The sequence below is a fragment of the Scomber scombrus genome, chromosome 18 (assembly GCF_963691925.1).
Source record: "Scomber scombrus chromosome 18, fScoSco1.1, whole genome shotgun sequence".
Taxonomy (NCBI): Eukaryota; Metazoa; Chordata; class Actinopteri; order Scombriformes; family Scombridae; genus Scomber; species Scomber scombrus.
The window spans coordinates 1479465-1502492 of NC_084987.1; the positions used below are offsets into that span (position 1 = coordinate 1479465).

The 23028-nt window shown below is 38.5% G+C and overlaps 1 protein-coding gene and 1 long non-coding RNA gene across 2 annotated transcripts in view; both read left to right on the forward strand.

Moving 5' to 3' along the window:
- Positions 1-15061: 15061 nt before the first annotated feature.
- LOC133999043 (uncharacterized) lies at positions 15062-15617 on the forward strand. Its single transcript, XR_009927368.1, has 3 exons — positions 15062-15167; positions 15294-15313; positions 15594-15617. It is a non-coding gene; the product is annotated as an uncharacterized LOC133999043 (long non-coding RNA).
- Positions 15618-15758: 141 nt separating this feature from the next.
- Positions 15759-23028, forward strand: part of LOC133999207 (NACHT, LRR and PYD domains-containing protein 3-like) — a 107160-nt gene continuing 99890 nt past the window's right edge. The window contains exons 1-2 of the mRNA XM_062438393.1: positions 15759-15870; positions 19241-21005. Coding sequence (XP_062294377.1) covers positions 15759-15870; positions 19241-21005 — 1877 coding nt within the window. The remainder of the gene's footprint in view (positions 15871-19240; positions 21006-23028) is intronic.

The following is a 23028-nucleotide window of genomic DNA, read 5'->3' on the forward strand; positions in this document are numbered from 1 at the left end:
TTGAAATGCCAACATTAAATCAATGTTGATTCAATGTGCTGGTTTTTAAAGTAGAGAAGTGGGTGAGACCATTTTACAGGAGGGGGGGGGGGGGGGGTCTCATATCCTATATTAAGCACCATATGCTGTGAACAACAGATTGTGATTTTTTATAAATGTGTGTAATTCTTATAAAGGTATGTGTGTAATGTGTAATGATAAAAACATCTCCAAGTCTCCTTTGAACAGAGACAGTGAGGAAGGAGGAGAGAGGAGCGCCCCCTGCAGGAAGGTTCAACCATTTAAAATGTAACGGCTGTAACGGTTCCCAACAGACAGCGCCGCCGTGTGTCCTCTGAGAGAAAGACGGTAGGTGAGAGTTTTTATTACTTTATATTAGCTTTGTGATAAATCAACACAGTGTTATGTACTTCTATTGTTAATAAGATGAAGACAAACGTTTCACACTGCAGATTTAAACAGGGTCTCGTTTTTCACGTGTTTTCTTTTCTTTTGAACCCTTTTTAACAGCAGCAGCAGCAGCCAGTGTTAACCTTGCTGATTTAATGTGGAGATAAGATAACATTTGCTTGAACATGGTGACAGATATTTTCCCCTAAAGGTGACTTTACTTGACTTATTCACGCTGAGAAGAGATAGATCCCACCGCACGTACATTAATATACTATATACAGTGAGACCTACCAGCCAATCAGAGAGTAGTATTTCTTGTTGCTGGGTAAATTAGGAAAATAAATCCGTCAGTTGATGGTTGAGAGTCCTGAGTATGTTAATGTGTGAATCAGTGGGTTTGATGGACTGTAAAATAAAGCACTACTGAAACTAAAGTTAGGATGTTAAGGAGGTCAGAGAAAAGAAAGATAGAGAGACAATGCTCTGTTAAATATTGAGTTAGAGCAACAAGTCATTTAGCCGCCTTTATGTATACAGTAAGTCAAAGAAAAAAGAAGAATAAAAACCGTGTGCACCAGCGTTAGCAACGGTTAGCAGTCATTAGCAACCATTAACGTTGGCAACCGTTTATAACCGTTGGTGCTAACGGCGCTAACGTTAGCAATTGTTATTTTTAATTATTGAGTATTTTAAGCCTGTTGCTGGTTATTAAACTGACTAGCAGCTATTTTAAGTAGTGTGTGTTTATAAAAATCAGTTTGTATATAAGTTAAAGTTTTATTAGTTATACTGTGATCAACATATTTTGTGGGCTGACGCTTGTTTATATAATGTATGTATGTATTATTGATTTTTAATGTTTTAATGATAATAAAAAAAGAGAGAAGAGAAAACATGACAAGATGTTAAGGAATAATGCACGTTTTATTTTATTTAGTTTATTAAAATAATATTTCAATCAAATGATAATTTGTAAATATAAAACAACTGTGATTTTTTAAATGAAAAAAAGTATTGATCTGTGTAATGATGGTTTTCCTCGCTTTGTGGTTACAAGGCCAGGTTCCTCCTCTTCATCCTCGTCATCCTCTTCATCACCTGAGATCTTCATTCTTCAGCTCGGCTGGTTCCTGTAGTGAACATCACAGTTAGGACTGAAGTGGTGAGTCGACCCCTGAGCCTGTCAGAACAGTTTGATGTTTTGTTTCTTTTTTATTGAAAATTGAGTGTTTTGATATTATTATTATTATTATTATTATTATTATTATTATTATTATTATTATTATTTTGTTAGAATTTTTGGGTTCAGAAAAAGGAAGAATAGGGTTGAAAGAACCACCTGTGGGTGGTTCTTTCAACCCTAAAAAAATAGGATTGATCAAAACTAAATAGAAATAAATAGTTTAATTATAGCCTAATTAATAAAACAAAACAAAACAAAAACATTTTAATCAAACAGAAATACATTTAACACTTAATATTAAAACTAAATTAATTCTAAAATAATATTAACACAAATTAGATACTTACCTGACAGGTGGACTCTTGATTACATTTTTTTTTTTTAAGAAGGAAAAGTTTATTTATTTTTTGTATTTATATTTATTTTTTACATATGTGGTATTGTTATTGTTATATGTGGTAAACGTTATCTTGAGAAAATATAAGAAAAAAAAGAGAACTAATAATGAAAGAATAAATAAGTGTTTTATGTTCCATTTCACCCGAGTGAGTCTTGTTCTTCTGAGACGCTGGTCCAAACTGTGTGTTGAGTCCTCTCGTTGTGTTATAGAGAGGCTCATTTAAAAACTACTTCTGGTTGTTACACAGAGGTTTAATGAATACATATATTACTGCAGCTTTAGAGATGATTAGAAACGGCTGATGAGCAAAGATGGATTTAATGAAGTCAGTGAGCGTTATACTTAAAGTCACATGAACGTGTGTTTTTCTTCACAATGGCTTGCCCTTGTTTGGATGTTAATGTTTTGGATGAAGAAGCTCTCATACTGAGCAGTGGAAGTTAATGTTACTCAGGAAATTTACCATAAAGACTAATAACAAACACTAAATGCAAGAATATACTACAACCATATGCGCAAATCTCTCTCTCTCTCTGTGTGTGTGTGTGTGTGTGTGTGCATTAATTACAGGGCGTGACCAGGGAAGTTGTTGAAGCCAGTGATTTCAATACCAAATGTGATAGAGCTGTAAATAGTTCACACTTCAATTGCTGCGCATCCACATACACTCACATCCGTTATACTTATAGACTGATGATGTGGGTTTGGTAGAGGGGTGAGATGAAGTGGATGGAATAGAGGCTGAAGCCACGTCTGCCTGAGATGGTGAGGGTAAGGTCGGAGCCACTGGTGTCGGGATGGTGGTGGTGGGAGGGGATGAGGTAGAATACTGGGATAGGGATGAAGTGGGGTAGGGGACAGATAGAGCATTGACGCTTTCCTCCTCCTCCTCTTCCTCCGCATCGTTTCCCTCATCTAGTGCCTATACAGATATAAAACGTACAATTGTACAATAATGTGGATAAATTACATAGTCGACGGATTTGAGAAGGAATCAGATTTGAATCCGATTTCCCTGCAGTCTGAACACCGCCTAAATGTGTCCACTGCTGCCTCTGCAGTCAGGTCATGGAGTTAAAAATACAAACATCTGATGACTAAACACTTTAAACCAGATTAAAACTAAAACATAAAAGTGTGTCATAAAACTTTGGATTCAAACTGAATAAAATGTGAATGTGTGACAGAGCTTCAGTCTGACAGAGACACGCTGACGCAGGCGCTGTACAACTATAAATAAACTGTTAGAGAAATATTTCTTTACTATTTGGCATTTTAACAGCCTGCATGTCAGACTTTGTGTTCTCAAACATGTAGAGGCACACAAATATATCAAGTTTTTATAAGACACACACACACACACACACACACACACACACACACACACACACACACACACACACACACACACACACACGTGACTTCCAGCAGAAAGGAGGAAGTTAAAGTTGAAAGTATTCAGTCAGACGCCATTTCACAGTCAGCAGAGCAGAAGGAGGAAAACAAGTCTGAGGCAGGTGAGTGTTAATATCAGGACTGTAAATAATGATTACTGTCATTATTGATCAATCTGATGATTATTTTTAAGTTTCATTGTTTATTTGATTAAACTGTCAGAAAAATATGAAATCACACAGTTTGACGTCTTCAAAAGTAGTTTCCTGTTTTTCATTTCCTGGTTTCTGCGTCCTCACAGTGATGTAAAAACTCAGCAAACTCTTGGATAAAAACATTGGGCCTCATTCACAAACAATGCTTATGCACAAATCTGTGCTTAAACTGTACGTACAGACGTTTGATGCACAAATCTGGCATTCATCAACATGTTCTCACCTATATTTGTTCGTACTCTGTGAATAAATGTAGAACTTCCTGCATGCGTACACACATGATGGCAGGGCCGCAGTTCTCTACACCTTAATGCAGCGTCTGTAATGATGCTAAGTTAAAATGCCTTATTACAAAATGTATACTGAATACAATAGTGAAATAATTCACTTATCCTCATCAGTTTATCTTCATTTTTCTTTGGCTTCAAACTGAATAAAATGTTAATGTGTGACAGAGACACGCTGACCCAGGCACTGTACAAAAAGAAATATTTCTTTACTATTTGGCATTTTAACAGCCTGACTTTGTGTTCTCAAACATGTAGAGGCACGCAAATATATCGAGTTTTTATAAGACACACACACACACACACACACACACACACACACACACACACACACACACACGTGACTTCCAGTAAAGAAGAAAGGAGGAAGTTAAAATAAAAAGTATTCAGTCAGACGCCATTTCACAGTCAGCAGAGCAGAAGGAGGAAAACAAGTCTGAGGCAGGTGAGTGTTAATATCAGGACTGTAAATAATGATTACTGTCATTATTGATCAATCTGATGATTATTTTTAAGTTTCATTGTTTATTTGATTAAACTGTCAGAAAAATATGAAATCACACAGTTTGACGTCTTCAAAAGTAGTTTCCTGTTTTTCATTTCCTGGTTTCTGCGTCCTCACAGTGATGTAAAAACTCAGCAAACTCTTGGATAAAAACATTGGGCCTCACAAACAATGCTTATGCACAAATCTGTGCTTAAACTGTACGTACAGAGTTTGATGCATAAATCTGGCATTCATCAACATGTTCTCACCTATATTTGTTCGTACTCTGTGAATAAATGTAGAACTTCCTGCATGCGTACACACAGATGATGGCAGGGCCGCAGTTCTCTACACCTTAATGCAACGTCTGTAATGATGCTAAGTTAAAATGCCTTATTACAAAATGTATACTGAATACAATAGTGAAATAATTCACTTATCCTCATTTTTCTGAAGCAAATCACACACACACACACAAACACACACACACACACACACACACACACACACACACACACACACACGTGACTTCCAGTAAAGAAGAAAGGAGGAAGTTAAAGTTGAAAGTACTCAGTCAGACGCCATTTCACATGCATGTCAGACTTTGTGTTCTCAAACATGTAGAAGATAAAAACTCTTCACCAAATATATCCAGTTTACAGCTGTAGATAACTCAATATTACACCAAACTCCCTTTAAGAAATATGATCAATTAAATTTAACTTATGTGTTCTCAAAAACACGAAACTCTAGAAACACAAGATAAAAGGCTTCATATGTCCAAAGTCTTCTTATCAATTCAGCATCAATATAATCCATAAATATAAACTGTATCTGCCTCATTATGACCAGACTTTGTTCCCTATGAGGACAACTGGTCCCAACAAGGTTAATGATTATACAAGAAACGGTCCCCATAAAGTAATAAATACACATGTGACTTCCAGTAAGGGAGTAGAGGCCCCACAATGGAGCTTTGGGGAACTCTTTATTTATCCTTCCCTGTAGTCCCTGTCCTTTAAGTATGATTCATACCAGTTTAGTACTGTGCCAGAAAGTCCCACCCAGCTTTCCAGTTGATCTAGTAATATGTTGTGGTTGACAGCACTGAGATCCAGTTATACTAACACTGAATTCTGCCACTGTCAGTGTTTAAGCGTATGGTAATGAAAACCTTAAAGGTAGGGTTGGTAATGTTGGAAAGCTAGCAAGAGAGCTAGCAAGATTTGAAAATAGCCTCCACCTCCTCCTGCCTTCACCCCGCTGCTCCCCCTCCCGTCAGTGACTCCGTCCAAGCCACGCCCCCACAAACCGGCAACAGCGACAGGTGAAGACTGTGCATGCGCGAAGTAGGCAGGTAGAGAAGGGGGCCGATGCAGAACTAGACATGAAGGCACCTGATTGGTTTTTGCTTTTCGGTGCGAAGAGCATGGATTGGTCGGAGTTTTATCAGTCCTGTGGCTGCCACAGAGGTCTGATTTTTTCCGTTCCTTTTTCTAAAGACATAATGTATTGATACCTCTGATAATAGAAGGACCATTTCACCCAGTATAACAAAAAGTGCTTCTGAACAGGATTACCAACCCTACCTTTAACAAGAGCAGTCTCAGAGCTGTGGTTGAAATCCTGACTGAAGACATCAAAACTGTTGCTTACTGCCAAGAAGTTGTTCAGCTGTTTGAAAAACTGCTTTTTCGATGTTTTTACTCAAAAGCAGGAGGTTTGATATGGGTCTACACTTGCTCATGAGTGAAGTGTCTAAATTGTTCTGTCTAATAGAGTGGCTTGATGACGGCAGTTTTCAGGACCTTTGGAAAGACACTGAGAGAAGAGATGTGTTGAACATCAGTAGAAAATGTGCAGGCAGAGTATTTGGGCAGCAGGAGGATTTCAGATGTTTTATAATGTCCTCCAGGTTTTATAGTTGATTGCATAACATTGTGTCATACTAGTTGAATTGATTTGAAGCGGACAAAGAGACATCACATATCCTGTTCCTGGTATGGAGGCACTGACTGTTTGTGTAACCTTCTGAATTTTGTCAGATTATCAATTCAGCATTAATATAATCCATGAATATAAACTGTATCTGCTGCATTATGACCGGACTTTGTTCCCTATGAGGACAACTGGTCCCAACAAGGTCAATGATTATACAAGAAACATTCCCTTATAAGGTAATAAATACACACATGTGACTTCCAGTAAGGGAGAAGGAAGCAGAGAGGTAGGGAGTAAAGGTGAATGTCAGTACAGACTTCATTTCACAGTCAGCAGAGCAGAAGGAGGAAAACAAGTGTGAGGCAGGTGAGTGTTAATATCAGGACTGTAAATAATGATTACTGTCATTATTGATCAACTCGTAATGATGCATGAGGTAACACGCATAACTTAGAAATGTATCTGACGACCTGTTTAGCTCTCACTCGATCCGCCATTATTATGAACACTGGCAGCTTGCAGTCTTTGGGTATGTTTGATTAGCACACCTAGACTGTCCGATGGTGAGACAGAGCAGTTGATTAAACTGTCAGAAAAATATGAAATCACACAGTTTGACGTCTTCAAAAGTAGTTTCCTGTTTTTCTTTTCCTGATGTTTATCAGCTGTAGAACGAGGGGTTTACAGAGCGTGACACAAGCCATTGCTATGTTGCTAACCTTCAGACGGTAAAGGATGGGAGCAGCCATAGAAAAACTTTCCCTAATGAGAATGTAGCAAATGTAACCTCTATTCTACTTTAATAAACTCTGAGTTAACACAGCATGTCAAACGGATATTTTATTTCCTTGAGTTACTCTTAGATTTCTAAAGTCTTTGGTGGACATAACATCAGGTAACGTCTATGCTTTATGGATTACATCAGTAGTCTATTTGCAACATCAATAGAACTGTAAGAAAAAGATGTCTATGCCAGACAGTGGACCATAATGATGACTTCTTTGACATTATAATGGTTATAACCAAGATTGGTAGCCTATAAGTATGCAATGTTGCTAGATAAGATTTTATTTTCACTGCAAGCGATATTTAATACATTTTCATCATAATAATTTCGGTCATAGCGTTAGCGTTAGCCTACGCGAGGGCAGCCAGCTTTACATTACCACCAACCTGACACAGCGTTTGGCAGATCACTGGATGCTGCTGCTGCAGCGGTTGGTAACACGACAGCTGGATGAAGTTATCTTGAAAAACGTTCTTATGACCATTCTGACTGATGAAGTGATGATCACTCAATGACTGAGAAAGATCAGACAGTGACTTACGCTACAGCAGACTGGCGTTAAGCTCGATGAAAATGTTTGTATTTAATCAGGTGTTATCTGTTTAGTTGGCACAGTTTTGTTCAGCGTGGCAAATTTCATTGATTGATTTGGTTTTCTTTATAATAGGGGTATGATTGATGGATAGCTTATTTTCCCTGTAATAGGCTATACGGTCCGAGGATGATTTCAAAATAATAATAATAATTAAATAAATAAAGATTAAAAAAGATCTGGGGCTTTTGATGAAAAATCCAGAGCCCACCCCCCGCGCCGTGTATGGCCGTAACCTGTATGGCAACTTGCTCCACAAACATTTCAACCACCCAACATCATCACAGAACATTAGTTAGTGTTGTCAGGAGTTTATTTCAACTTATATGGCAAATAAAACGCATTTTACCTATAGATTGTATATAAGAAATGGACGTAACATCCGTGAAGTCACCCATTGGTTTGTAGACTGCTGCTTGGAGGCCAATAGTATCGGATCTGAGCAGCGGCATCTTGAAAATTTCAGGTGCATGCTGGGAAAAATAAAAACAGGGATTCTTCTTATATGGGAATCAGGAGGAGCATGAGGCGCCCTCCTGAACCTGTGAACCAATCAACCTGTCAATCACCACGTAGCCACGCCCTAATGCATACCCTGCTTTATCGTCACATATAAAATCAGGGAGGCCAAAATGTCCCAAATGAACATCATACTGCATTGAAGAAGGCTTTAAACTAGCGATTGAGACCATGAACACATTTTGAAAACGTTTACTGAGGTTAGAAATCAAGTGAGAAGTTGGTGAATTCTCCATTGACTTGTATAGAGACGGAAGTCCTTTTGACACCAAAACGGTCGCCCCCTGGTGGCCTTTTGATAGAATGCAGTTTTAAGTTACTTCCGTGTTGGCCTCATTTCAGAGGACCGCAGCTCCCTGCCTGATTTTACCCTTAAAAAAGTGTATTTTAGCGGAGCATAGCCTAAATCTTACCATGAATGCGGTAACTAATACATCTCAATAAAATAATAAAATAACAAAATAACTTAAATAAAAAATAAATTCAGTGCACCTTCAGCAAATATGAAATCACAGTAAAATGTTCGTTTTGGATAAGAAAACAATCTACTAGTATAAAATGAATAACAACCAATTCCAACAGTGATGGGGGGGCAACCGGGGAAGATGAAGAAAGAGGAGGAAGAGGAGGAAGAGGAGGACGGAGTCTCCAGCTGTGTGTCTATGAAGAGTGACTGGTCCAATGAGCATCCTCCACTCTTCAGTAATGAACCTGGACCCTCAGACACAAAGTAAGAGACTGTTTCTACTGTAAACTGACCTGAAGATGATTCAGTGAGATGCTTTCATGAAGGTTGTAGTTTAGATATGAAGGAAAGAAATAATGAAGTAGCTTCCATTCAGCTGTAATCTACAGCAGATCTTCATGTTCATGTTAACCAGAGACAGAGACAGGGCTGGTATTGCTGTTTGATTTTAATAAATGTAAAGTAGCAGCAGGTAACCCAGGGTGATATTTACTTACCACTGCAGCAGAGGAAACTTACGTTACAGCGTCACTAATGACAGATATGAAAACATTGTCATAATGTTAACGTTCACTGACTTTTACAAAAAGTTACGTTAGGTCTTCAATTCAGATAAAAAACTTACTTTAACGTTACATCACTTCACACACACACACACAGCCAAGTCTACAGCCAATTCACACAAAATAAATAAGTTCATACACAATAGGGTTGGGCGATGTCCAGGATTTGGACGATCGACGATCTTCAAAGCAAAACATCGTGATGGCCGATGGCAGCGGCGGGGGGGGGGGGGGGGGGGGGGGGGGGGGGGGGGCGGGGTTGATCTATCTAATAAGCGGCAACACAGAGCTTTGCTCTCGCACGCGCTGTATTTATAGTCACACAAACACACACGCGCTGTCATTCTAGTGCGCGCTCTTGCTCGTTTACTTCAGATTCTGGGAGAATACGTCTAATTTGCGGCCCTCAGAGACGCTATCAATATGCGGGAGACTGCCGCGCGCGGGGGGGGGGCTGGCGCATCGCCGATCTAATAAATGGCAACACAGAGCTTTGCTCTCGCACACGCTGCATTTATAGTCACTGTACGTACAGACACAAATCCCACCGCACGGGGTGTGTTTGACCGGCGAAATAGTGTCACACTCAGCTCCGACACTCAATCTCTGTCTTTTTCACGTGTTTATTTCTCTTCATTAGCAAATACACACATGCTTTTCTTTTAGTACTTAAACAGTGATCGTGCCGTCAGCAGGTAATCAACTGAAAAACATAAAATATAAACATAACTATGTTAATGGCACGGACATATTTATGATATTTAACACAAGTTACAATCAATTGTATATCAACTCACCAGCTCAACTTCACCGGTCAAAAACCGAGTCACAATAAGCATAACCACCGAAGAAGACATACAAAGTGTACTGCTGCTGCTAAAGCGCGCAATGAACACCCAATGATATAAACAGTAGGAAACAATAACAACTTCACACAGTCACACAAACACACACGCACTGTCACTCTAGTGCGTGCTCTTGCTCGTACACTCCAGATTCCGGCAGAATACGTCTAATTTGTGGGCGTCATGGAGACGCTATCAATATGCGGGACACTGCTGCGCACGCGGGGGGGGACGACACCACATTGCCGATGTACATCAGCGATGCCTGACAACCATCGACGATGGACGATGGCATCGGACCAACCCTAACACACAACATACCATTTATGACCGCTGGTCTTCTTTTCTTTCCTTTTTGCTGCCTCTAGATTGTTGTTGTTGACGCTGCCGCGTCTGGTCGTACATCCTGATAACGTCTGTACGTCATACGACGTCTTCTCTGTCGATGCGTTAAATGGCTACCGTAATAACTGGTGTTTGAGTCTGCGCACATTTTTCACCCAGTGTCAAAATCGGGGACATTTTTGGGGACAGCTTCGACCGGGGACAGGTCACCCAAAACGGGGACTGTCCCCGGAAATCGGGGACGTCTGGTCACCCTATACTAAGTTGAGAGGCAGGACTGAGTTTATTATACTGTGTATGTGTGTGTGTCTGCAGTGTTACCGGTTTACCTCTCAGACTCCAGAAGATGAAGGAAGAGGAGGACAGAGTATCCAGCTGTCTGTCTATGAAGAGTGACCGGTCCAATGAGCATCCTCCAGACTTCAGTAATGAACCTGGACCCTCAGACACAAAGTAAGAGACTGTTTCTACTGTAAACTACAAACATCACTGACTGACAACACACACTCTACTACAACCATCTCCATCATTTATTAGTGAGAGTCTGAAGATCTTCTGCAGCAGTTTCAGTCATCTAAATATAAAGTGTCAGCTGATGTGTTTATCAAAGCCGTGCAGCTCATAGAAATGTCTATAAATGATACAGTCAGACTACATGCATGCATCAGACTCTGCAAACACACTGTGAGTTTACAGATTAATTCAGTTTATACATAAAGTTCAAATCTCTTTACTCTCACATCTTTTTTCATCTGTATACAAATAAAAATAACTGAAATATAAACAATAGTGCTAATATGACATGTTACATGTGTTTATATCTGCTCTTTACAAGAAGTAATGATGTATGTATCATATCTGTTGTTTCCAGGCTTAAGAACCAAAGCAAAAGAGCAGAGTCTGTAATATCCAGCTGTGTGTCTATGAAGAGTGACCGGTCCATTGATCATCCTCCATTCTTCAGTAATGAACCTGGACCCTCAGACACAAAGTAAGAGACTGTTTCTACTGTAAACTGACCTGAAGATGATTCAGTGAGATGCTTTCATGAAGGTTGTAGTTTAGATATGAAGGAAAGAAATAATGAAGTAGCTTCCATTCAGCTGTAATCTACAACAGATCTTCATGTTAACCAGAGACAGAGACAGGGCTGGTATTGCTGTTTGATTTTAATAAATGTAAAGTAGCAGCAGCAGTGGCGTGCACAGACATTCTGGGGGGCAGGTGCTCAGTGAAAAATAAGGGCACTTTGTGCGGCAGGTGGAACTGTCGGCTGCCTTATTATAGCAGTGTGAGATTTTTTTTTTTTAAACAAAAAAACATTACAGTTACATGTTGAATGTAATTGCATATTTATTTATGTCAATATGTTAATAAAATTACTTGACCTTTCAATTGGACTATAGCACCGATCAGTCAATCACTGTTGTCTTATTTCTCTGGAATATACGCACATGAGGTTTTTAGCAAGTTAGGCAGCTACAATCAGTGGTGTAGTGGTCCCTGGAGAAGTGGGTATACTCTATACTAATGTTTGCCCTTTTTTAACGCAGACCAGAAAAACACCCTGTTTTATAAACAGTGACGTAAGACTCTATTTAGTTTACCCAAACATCCGTCAGTAGTATTTGCTCATTGTCACATAATTTCTGCTGCTTGATCTCAGGGAGGAAGGATTATGAAATGACTAAACCAATACTGGCCCGCAGACTAGTGAGAGACAACTATTAGTCCATCTACACTGTGGATGGACTAAGGAATAAGGAATGACACCTATTCTCTCACTTGGCAAGTCAGTAGTTTCTTTTGTAAACTGTCTCTTTGAACAGCTGATTAGCAACAGATAGTGTCGGCCAGATGTGCCGCTATTATAAAACTAACATGACCTGATCAGAGCAGTTTGTAGGTGTCACACAGGCAGCCTGCATGAATGAGGCAAACATGGTGTTTCAGTTATTTTTTGAATATTTATTTAAATAAAATACTTCAGATCTGAATTTGACAATGCATCCTTTTTCATATTTCACCTTAGATTAAAAAAAACAAACACATATCATTCTCTTCCACACATCAAAATCAATCAGATAAACTCAAAAGTGCTTTCTTCTTGAATTGATGCTTTAATAGAAACTGTCATGAGAAGCTTTGTGACTTAAAGAAGATGCCTCGTCAATTAGGACAGCTAATTTAAGGATGATGCTATAATGCTAATTTAAGGATGATGCTATAATGCTAATTTAAGGATGATGCTATAATGCTACTGATGATTTTGCTCTGCATCTCACTGGCAACATGTTGTATTATTTGTGTTGCACTGTTCTCTGTCCAATGTTTCAGAAGTTACCCAAACTAGCAATCTACCTAAACATACCGGTTCATTGCATATCCTAAAGGCTAATCATTTAAAGTAAACTTGTAAAAGTAAATTCGTCGGTTAGCAATATTTACCTCGGCATGGCCCGCCCTTCCCTGCCTCCGATTGGCTCATCAGTTTACTGATTAGATTGACAGCGTGTACTAGCCAATTAGAGGCAGAGTAGCGTGGGTCATGGCTTCGTCATCCTAGGAAAAAAATGGGCAATTTGGCTCGCAGATACTACTGAATGGTGCGCATCAGGGGGGATTTAGAAGTGGGTATACACAATGCTGACTGAAAATTATTATTATCACACGCTTTTAATCGTTGAGCATTTATAGATTATCATGTCAACATGGGCCACATACAGTACACTGTTAAAAAAACAAAAAAACAACAAACTTTCAAAAGGGCACTTGCTTGGTCCAGAGGGCAACGGGCAGGTGCTATAGCACCACCTAGGGTCTATCTGTGCACACCACTGAGCAGCAGGTAACCCAGGGTGATATTTACTAACAAGTCAAACTGTGTCTGTCCTTATTTACTAAAGGACTGCAGCAGCAGGTACAATGTTTGGTCTCATGTAATACAGACTGTGTCTTAACGTGTTCCTGTTCAAAGACACTAAATATGGGAGGAGGTCATGTAAATGTATAGAAACAGCCTGCTGCAGCTGATTTATCACTGCAGACTGACCACTGCAGCAGAGGAAACTGAGTCTGATGTTTAACGTTTGGGAAAAGTCAAATGTGTCAAACTGTTGTATCACACTCACACAGAGGGAGAGAGACTATAGCAGAAACAGAGAGAGAGAAACACTAATGAAAAGATGCATTATGAAGATATTTAGCAGAGCTCTCTGTTCAGCAGCACAACACAAAAGAGCAGCAGTGTGGCTCAGTTTCCTCCTGTTTACTTTTAATTAGTGTTGTAGTCAAGACCACCTAACCCGAGACCGAGACCGAGGGGGGGCTAGACCGAGACAAAGACCAAACCAATGCAAGACCATTTTCGAGAACATTACTGTAATCATAATCATGTGGCTCAACATTTAAATTTTTCCTCTGCTATAAAGAAAAGCTTTATGTAGGAATGTTAGTAAAGTACAAATGGATGTACAGTAGGGTTGTGCGATATGATGATATACAGTCATCGGCCACTTCATGAGGTACAAGAATTAAATCCAATACAACAGCTCTGTTATGAATGCTGCTTTATTTTTTTTGTTAACATTGTCAAAAAGGTGATAATTCTACTTTATGTTTATTACTGAGGTCGTACTCAGTGGTGGTGTACTGAGGAGAATTATATTGACTGGGGTTCCTAATATTTTGCCCCTCTCATGCATGTTAATGGAGTGGACAAAATATTAGGAACACCATTTTATATAATAACCTTAATACACCACCATCACCCACTATGACCTCAGTAATAAACAAAGTAGAATTATCACTTTTTTGACAATGTTAACAAAAATTGAAAATGTATAAACTTCATAAATGTAGAATTTATAGCAGAGCTGTTGTTATTGGATTGAATTAGATTGCACAGGTGGTGTTCCTATTGAAGTGGCCGTTGAGAGTATATCATGACGAGACTGGTCTTGAGAAGAAATCCAGAGTCCAGCTCGTCCGAGACCGAGTAAAAAGCAGTCGATTCCGAGACAAGACCAAGACCTTAAAAATGTGGACTGATCTCGAATACTACAACACTACTTTTAATGGCTCAGAGTAATTTAAAGGAGCCTGTGGAGTTTTCTTATTAGCAGATAAGTCATGTTTACATTGACTTACTTATCAAAACGTCTCCTTGTGGTCTAACAATGTGTTGAATCCACTTTTCACCTCATGAAACATTTGCAAAGCCAATTTTTAAATCCTGAATGTTTACATTTATTTACTAGCTTGCAGTTTCTTTTTCTTCTCTACCTATTTTGTTATGATGTGTCTGTCTAATAACTTTTGAATCTGGTAATTTATGTATATAGTATTTTATTTTAAATTGAATGTGTTGAATCTCAGAGCCTGAAGAACAAGAACAGTCTAAATACTGACAGTCTGGACTGTTTATGTGGGGAAAGAGCTGCATGCAGCTTGTGAGCTGTCGGTTGGCCTCCACTAATGTCATGTGACATAAAGAATGTGTTCATGTCCACAGAGAGAGGAAGAGGAGGGCTGTTTCTGTGGAGGAGCAGCTGTCCTGCTGTTCTTTGTGTCAGGACATCCTGAAGGATCCAGTCTCTACCAGCTGTGGACACTGGTTCTGCAGACAGTGCATCGTCTCATACTGGGACCAGTCTGCTCCATCAGGAGACTCCTCCTGTCCCCAGTGTGCAGAAAGATCCAGAACCAGACCTGGACTGCAGACAGACAGTCAGACCAGCACTGTACAAAGTAAGACTGAAGATCTGTCTGCTGATGTCATCATCTCTGAAAACAGGAATCTACCTCCTCTATCCTGCTGAACATTAACAGTCACACTGATTTCTTTCTAATTCTACCTTTTTTCTTCTCTTTCAGCAGACAGACACAACAAACAGGTGAGTTGTGAAAGCAGAAGACTAACCGGACCTTGTGCTGAGATTACTTTGCTAACTGTAGTTTAAGATCAAACTTTTATTTTCAACATTTAAGCAGAAAAATGTTAATTTGAACACATTTCCATGACAACTGAGAAAACTCAATCTGGTAGAAAGCTCCAGAACAGCTGCTGAGTAGACTTGTAAAATCAGTCAGATCCAGTAGAAACACAGAATGAGTTTCTACTGACAGACAGACAGAAACACAACTGATCTCTTATCTGTTTTCTGATTTTACCAGAGAGCCAAGATGACAGAGGCGGACCTCCTTAAGCTTCTGGATGATTTAAAAGATCATGAATTTGAGAAGTTCAAGTGGCACCTGAAGAATGAAAAGGTGGACGACATCAAACCCATCAAAGAGAGCCAGCTGGAGAAAGCAAAGAGGCAGGATGCTGTAGATCTGATGGTGCAGAAATATGCATTTCCTGGAGCTGTGGAGGTGATGAAGAGCGTTTTAAAGAAGATCAACAGGAATGATCTGGTGGAGGAGTTAAACATCAGCTCAGGAGCAGAAGGTCAGTCACAGGAAGAGACAAACATGACATCACATCCAGACAGCAGCTCTGTCTTTATATTATTTTTTTTTAATAATTTTATATTAGGATTAAGATTTATTTATGGTCATTTCTCAGCACTTATATATGGGTCAGTACAAATAAGGTTTGGCAAGATGAGAAATTCAAAAATATATTAAAACATAGTTTTAAAAATCAGGTTTATTAATATGTATATTTTGTGTTTTTGTTGATTTTATTTAATCTAAAATGACATTAGCAGCATTTTTTTAACCAAAAGTAAGACTGAATGTGTAACCACAAAAGAATGATACATATTACATATTTTATCACCTACAGTGTATTTAAGTATATATATAACTAATAATGACTTCATTTGAAAAACATCAAATGAAAAGATTTTTTTGGAGTATTCCTTCATTTCAATGTTAATGTGTTTTTTCAATATTGAGCAGGACATATTCTAAAAAACATTTTTTCTAAATAAGTTGGGTTAAATTTGTTTAAAAACATTTTGTTTGCTTTGGAAAAGCGGATTATATTTATTCCACATTTTAGTTCACATTTATTTTCCTGGATCATATTTTTAATTATAAAATACTGCTTACACCTGTTGGACACTGGGTTGCCTCAATGGATGTAAACAGTATGTTTCATAAGTCAAACAAATTTTGTTTGTTGAAGAAATGGAAACACTGAAAATGAAATATGACAGTAAACAAGGTTCAGTGAACTTGGTTTTTCACGTTATTTCAGTTTAAAAAAGGAACATCTGACATGATTCCCCAAATTATATATAACAATTGTATTCCATTAACCTTTACTTAATATGGAAGAGTGATAATGTAAGATATCACTAAACTAGATGATATGGTGTTTTATTAAGAATTTGAGGGGTTTAAATTAAACAGTGTAAGTTTTAGGTTCAAGTTTTTATGGTTACACCACTAAGACATAATCCTCTAATATATTCTCTCAAAATGGATTCAAAGCAGAAATGTTATACTTGGTCCCCAATAAAAGAATGTGTGCAAGTTATTCATACGTTTATTTTATCATTTTAACCCTTTAAATTTAAACTAAACCACATGGACACAAAAAGTTGCATCACATTATTAATACAAAATGTATCCTCTGCATCTGATCTGACCCATCCTATACACTATTGGTCTGATATATTAAAGGTCTGCGTGTGTAAAAATGTGCAAACTTGACATCACCCGCAAAAATATGTGCAAGCTGATCTACTAACGATAATAAGCGCTGTCCATTTAATACGTTAACCATAATGTTTATTAGGCGTTTTAACCTAAAGGAGAAGATGTAAATATGTTAATTATCACACGCATTGTGATTTACCAAACCTGAAGGTAATGTTGCTGACGGTAACTGCGTCTATAAATAAAAGGTTTGAAGGGCAGGTATTAACCTGCTGTTACCATGGAGACGAGGAGACGGAGACACAATGACAGAATACACACAGGACAGATTTTTTCCACCTGTGTTAATATTTTAGTTTTTACTTACAGCGTTGACTTTGTCACTAATACTTTCCCATATAGTATTTTTACTGGTAATATTTCTTTTTGCTATGATTCAATATACTGCAAACTCTGGATTAAGACACAAAACCCTCATTTAAATACTGCTGTCTGCACCTGTTGTTGTTAGCGCAGGTGTTCTTAGTAGATCACCTGCAAAACACACACTAACCAAATGTACAATCTGTTGCACTGCACACGCAACTTACTACCCTTTATTTGGGATCTTAGTGAATCAGGACCTAGGAGTAGTGGGCCATTGCAGAGCAGCATCCAGAGTACAGCTCCAGTTATTTTACCAGTGGAGCACTGACAGCAGTTTAACCCTAACATACATGTCTGTCATGTCACTTAACAGAACTGAAGGAGGTCTGTGAGAATTTCTTTTTATTATTGTGAAAAAAAAGGAATTTTCAATGATAAAGAATTGGTAGTATACTTCTTTCAAGAGTGTGCTGCTGATTATGTGTTAAAATTAGTTTAGCTTTAACATTAGTTACTGCTGGTATTGTCACAAATAACTAAGTGTTTGCATTACACTCGTCTTTAATCTTTCACAATTGTGCTGCTGATTTTATCATTATAATCATTATATCTTTTAATAGATGATAATATTAATTTTAACTGAAAAGGTTACTGTATATTTATATTATATTTATTTTGTGTTATTCATAAACGTGAAGAAAATTTCTATTTAAGAATTTGACCATTAGATTGTAAAAGACAGTCTAAGCAGATTACTTATAGACGCCATGAGTCTTGCTTCAAATAGTGAATTCCACTGCTGGGCTCCACACTGCAACCAATGGTCGCAGTTTGCAACCATTTTTGAGACCTTTTTAAAAAAAAAAAATTTTTACAACTGGTTGAAAACATCAGTGAACTGTTGTCAGGTAGCAGTGACATAATTCTGACAGGTGGTCACAACAAAGGAACTATTATTGGTTTCTGTTATCAGGGTTGTAGATCAGACAAACTTTGACTTTCATTACGAATGAAAAGTGAAGTACAAATTAAATGTATTATTTTTCTGGAGAATGCCAGTTTATCTGCTTTATACACAATATGTATTAAATAAAAGACTGTACATAGTAAAAGTGGAGCAGCTGAATGAAAGGAGAGATCATTACACACAGATTTATTCTTGTATTTAAAGTCCAACTAAAACTTTAACAAACACAAATTATCCTCTAAAAGTCTAAATAAGTTGGTTTCTACCACTTAACACTTTACTGTTTGTTAAATTCAGACACGTTGATGTTGTGAGGTTAAGTTGTGACTCAGACACACACAGAGCAACACAGAACATAAAGTCAGGACTAACACACGTCTTCTGTCACTAATACTGATAAAATAAGAAAGGTCAGTGTAGAGGAGAAATCTCATCACTTCATTCTAAACCAGTTGTCTCTGCTAAATTTTCTGAATTACAAATTAAATGTCAAATATATGTATTTTGTTGGACTTTACTTTCAAAGATATCAAAAAGATCTACAAAGAAACAACTCATTGAAATGTAAGGGTTAGGGTTGGGGACAAGCACCTCGCAATAGAAATTACCTACAAATGATGATTTCATATATATTAAACTTACCGCCATCTCAAATATTATTTTGTGTTTCAATAGATATTAGCAGGATCTTTGTTAACATCTAAGATTTATAAACGTAAACGCTTTTTACATTTTTTGTTTTTGTTTGCAACAGTTCGGTAGTATGACCCATATACCGTATGTTTATGTATATATGTATGTATGTATATACACACATATATACAGGTTGGCATGGCCTGTGCCTTGTGGTTTAGATCTATATGTTTCTTCTCTTTAGGTCTATGTAAGATCACTGTGAGGATGAGATGTCAAAATGTGACTGAAACAAGTGATGAACCAGGAGGTGAAACCTACTTCAATGATAGGTTCACTGATGTCTACATCACAGAGGGAAGGAGTAACGAGCTTAATACTCAACATGAGGTGTGGCAGCTTGAGACAGCTTCCAAGATGAAGACCCTCCATGATGCTCAAATCAAGTGCCACGACATCTTTAAAGCCTTACCCAACCAAAGGAAATACATCAAAGTGGTTCTGATGAACGGCGTCGCTGGTATTGGAAAAACCTTCTCAGTGAGGAAGTTCGCTCTGGACTGGGCAGAGGACTTGAAAAACCAACATATCAGTCTGCTGTTCCTGTTTCCGTTCAGGGCGCTGAACTTGATCAAAGATGAGCAGTACAGTCTGATCATGCTGATCTATGAATTCTATCCAACATTACAAAAAAAGCTCACAGCAGAGATGCTCGCTGTCTGTAAAGTTCTGTTCATCTTTGACGGCCTGGATGAAAGCAGACTTTCACTGGATTTCAACACCAGAGAAGTCGTGACTGATGTCACACAGAAGTCATCAGTCAGCGTGCTGTTGACAAACCTCATCAAGGGGAATCTGCTTCCCTTGGCTCTCATCTGGATAACTTCCAGACCTGCAGCAGCCAATCAGATCCCTCGTTCATGTGTTAGCAGGGTAACAGAAGTACGAGGCTTCACTGACACCCAGAAGGAAGAGTACTTCAGGAAGAGATTCAGTGATGAAGAGCAGTCCAGCACAATCATCTCACACATCAAGACACCCAGGAGCCTCCACATCATGTGTACCATCCCAGTCTTCTGCTGGATCACTGCTACAGTTCTGAAGGAAATGTTGACTACAGACCAGAGAGGAGAGCTGCCCAAGACCCTGACTGACCTGTACTCACACTTCCTGCTGGTTCAGATAAAGAGGAAGAAGAGCAAGTACGATGAAGAACATGAGACGAGTCCAGATGAGCTGACGGAGGCTGACAGGAAACTTCTTCTGAAGCTGGGGAGGCTGGCGTTTGAACAACTGATGAAAGGAAACATCATGTTCTACCAAGAAGACCTGGAGCAGTGTGGTCTTGATGTCACAGAGGCTGCAGTGTTATCAGGATTTTGTACAGAGATCCTCAAAACAGAGAAACTCCAGAAGAAAGAAGTCTACAGCTTTGTATATCCGAGCGTTCAGGAGTTTCTGGCTGCAGTCTACATGTACCACTGTTACACCAGCAGGAAGACAAAGGTACTGCAGGACTTCCTGGTAGCAGACTACAGTGACTCCTCTCTGGATGACTTCCTGAAGGGAGCCATGGAGAAATCTCTTCATACTAAAAATGGCCACCTGGATCTGTTTGTCCGCTTCCTTCATGGCCTCTCTCTGGAGTCCAACCAGAGTCTCTTAGGAGGCCTGCTGGGTCAGACAGAGAACAGTCCAGAAACCATCCAGAGAGTCATCAACAACCTGAAGGAGATGACCAGTGATAATATCTCTCCTGACAGAAGCATCAACATCTTCCACTGTCTGATGGAGATGAACGACCGCTCAGTACATCAGGAGATCCAAGAGTTCCTGAAGTCAGAGAACAGATCAGAGAAGGAACTCTCTGAGATCCAGTGCTCAGCTCTGGCCTACATGCTGCAGATGTCAGAGGAGGTTCTGGATGAGTTGGACCTGGAGAAGTACAACACATCGCGGGAGGGACGACGGAGACTGATCCCAGCTGTGAGGAACTGCAGAAAGGCTCGGTAAGTCCAGATGTGATTAACATTATAAATCAGTGTAGATTAGTAGTTTAGTTCTTTAAATATAAATAATATATTGAGAATGTTGAACACACACACACACACACACACACACACACACACATATATATACATATATACATACATATATATACATACATACATACATACATACATACATATATATACATACATATATACATACATATACATATATACATACATATATACATATATACATACATATACATATATACATACATATATATACATATATACACATATATACATACATATATACACATATATACATACATATATATACATATATACTCATATATACATATATACATACATATACATGTGTGTATATTTATTGTTAAAATAGTGCTCTACGTGTTTATAGCTGAAATAACATCAGTTATATTTAGTCTCAGATGTTCTTGAACTGTTTCAAATATTGTGAGTCAGTTGATTGTTTCTAGCTGTTAAGTTAATGAACAGTTATTTTATGTATTTCTAGTAATTATTGTATTTTACAGTTTTTTGTTCTACTTATCTTTGAGTGTTGGAGGCTTCATTCAAACCCGGTAAAACACATGAAGGACTTTAGAGGTTGTGGTTGAGGTTTCATTACAGCAGCATTTTATCACAACATATATCAGTATTTAACAGTTATCAGTGAATGCAGTAAAGTTATTAGATGAACAGGTTCTGCAAATAATATAAAATCAGACAGAAACAGTTTTTACGACTATGATTAAGAGTTTAAAATGAGATCTGTATGATTTTGCAAAGAACATTTCTGAAGTCAGAGAGAATTGCTTTCATCATCATTATTTTCTTAATGTTTTTTTCCTCAAGTGTTTCTACGTTGTTGTTGTTGTAGAGAAGAGTAGCAGCAGGAAATGCACAGAGGTGTGATGAATGTATAAGAGCAGAATGTTAGAATTCACTGTTTAAAGTTTGTGTAAAGCAACAATAAATATGTGTTGTTTGTCACAGCACAGAAATATGTGTAATTAAGCACTGAGCCAAGTTTGGATAATTCAAAAAATCTAAATGTTGGAAAAAATAATCATAGTCAATAATCAATAGTATTCTCTGCTCTGAAACTCTGGAGGAACTGAACAGAGTTAACAACACTCAGACCAAACTCCCATATAAAAACACATCATTTAAAATAGGCTTTGTTTGTAGGTGTAAGGCAGCAACATGGATGATATTATAAATATAAAGTAACACTAGCTGTTTAATGTGGGACATTTTGTACGTAAATGTGGATTTAATTCAGTAAAAATGTTGAAATAATGAATAATAATTAAAGCCGCAAGCGGCGATGGCGGGCCCTCGCTCACCCATGCCACCGCGGGGCCTGAGGCATGGCGGGGCTGTGGCGTGAAGCAGAAAGTGAGAAAAAACCTGGAAGGAGGCCAAAAATGCAATGTTTCGTTCATCCAGTAGGGGGAAGTCACAGGTAGTTACACATATGGTCTAGTGTGGTCTGGTGTGTTCAGGGCGGCCACTCATCAGTCATGTGAAGTTTGGATTGAATTGGACAAAGCATGAAGGAGTTATGAGAGGTTGATGGTTCATCCACCAGGGGGCAGTAGAGTGTAACAAAACACAAGCGGTTGCGTTCAGGGTGGGACAGTGATTACACATGTGAAGTTTTGTGGAAATCGCACAATGATGATGTAAAATATGGCACTTCCTGTTTCTACTAGGGGGCGACACGAGTGAGATCGCCTATGAGCGAATGGAGACGTTGAGGTCGGCACCCTGGACCTGTGTACCAATTTTCATGATGATACGAGTTCAATAAAGCCATCAAAAGCCAAACGTATTTTCATGGTGAGGAATTGATGGTCGCCGCGTCGCCACACGGACGCCATTACTCGTAGCTTCACAGTCTTCATAATGTAGCTTCACCAACTGGTTCTGAATGAAGTTGATGGGGCAAAGTATGTAATTTTAATGAATCTTAGTTAACTTCCTGTTACCACGGGGGGCGCTATGAGTTACG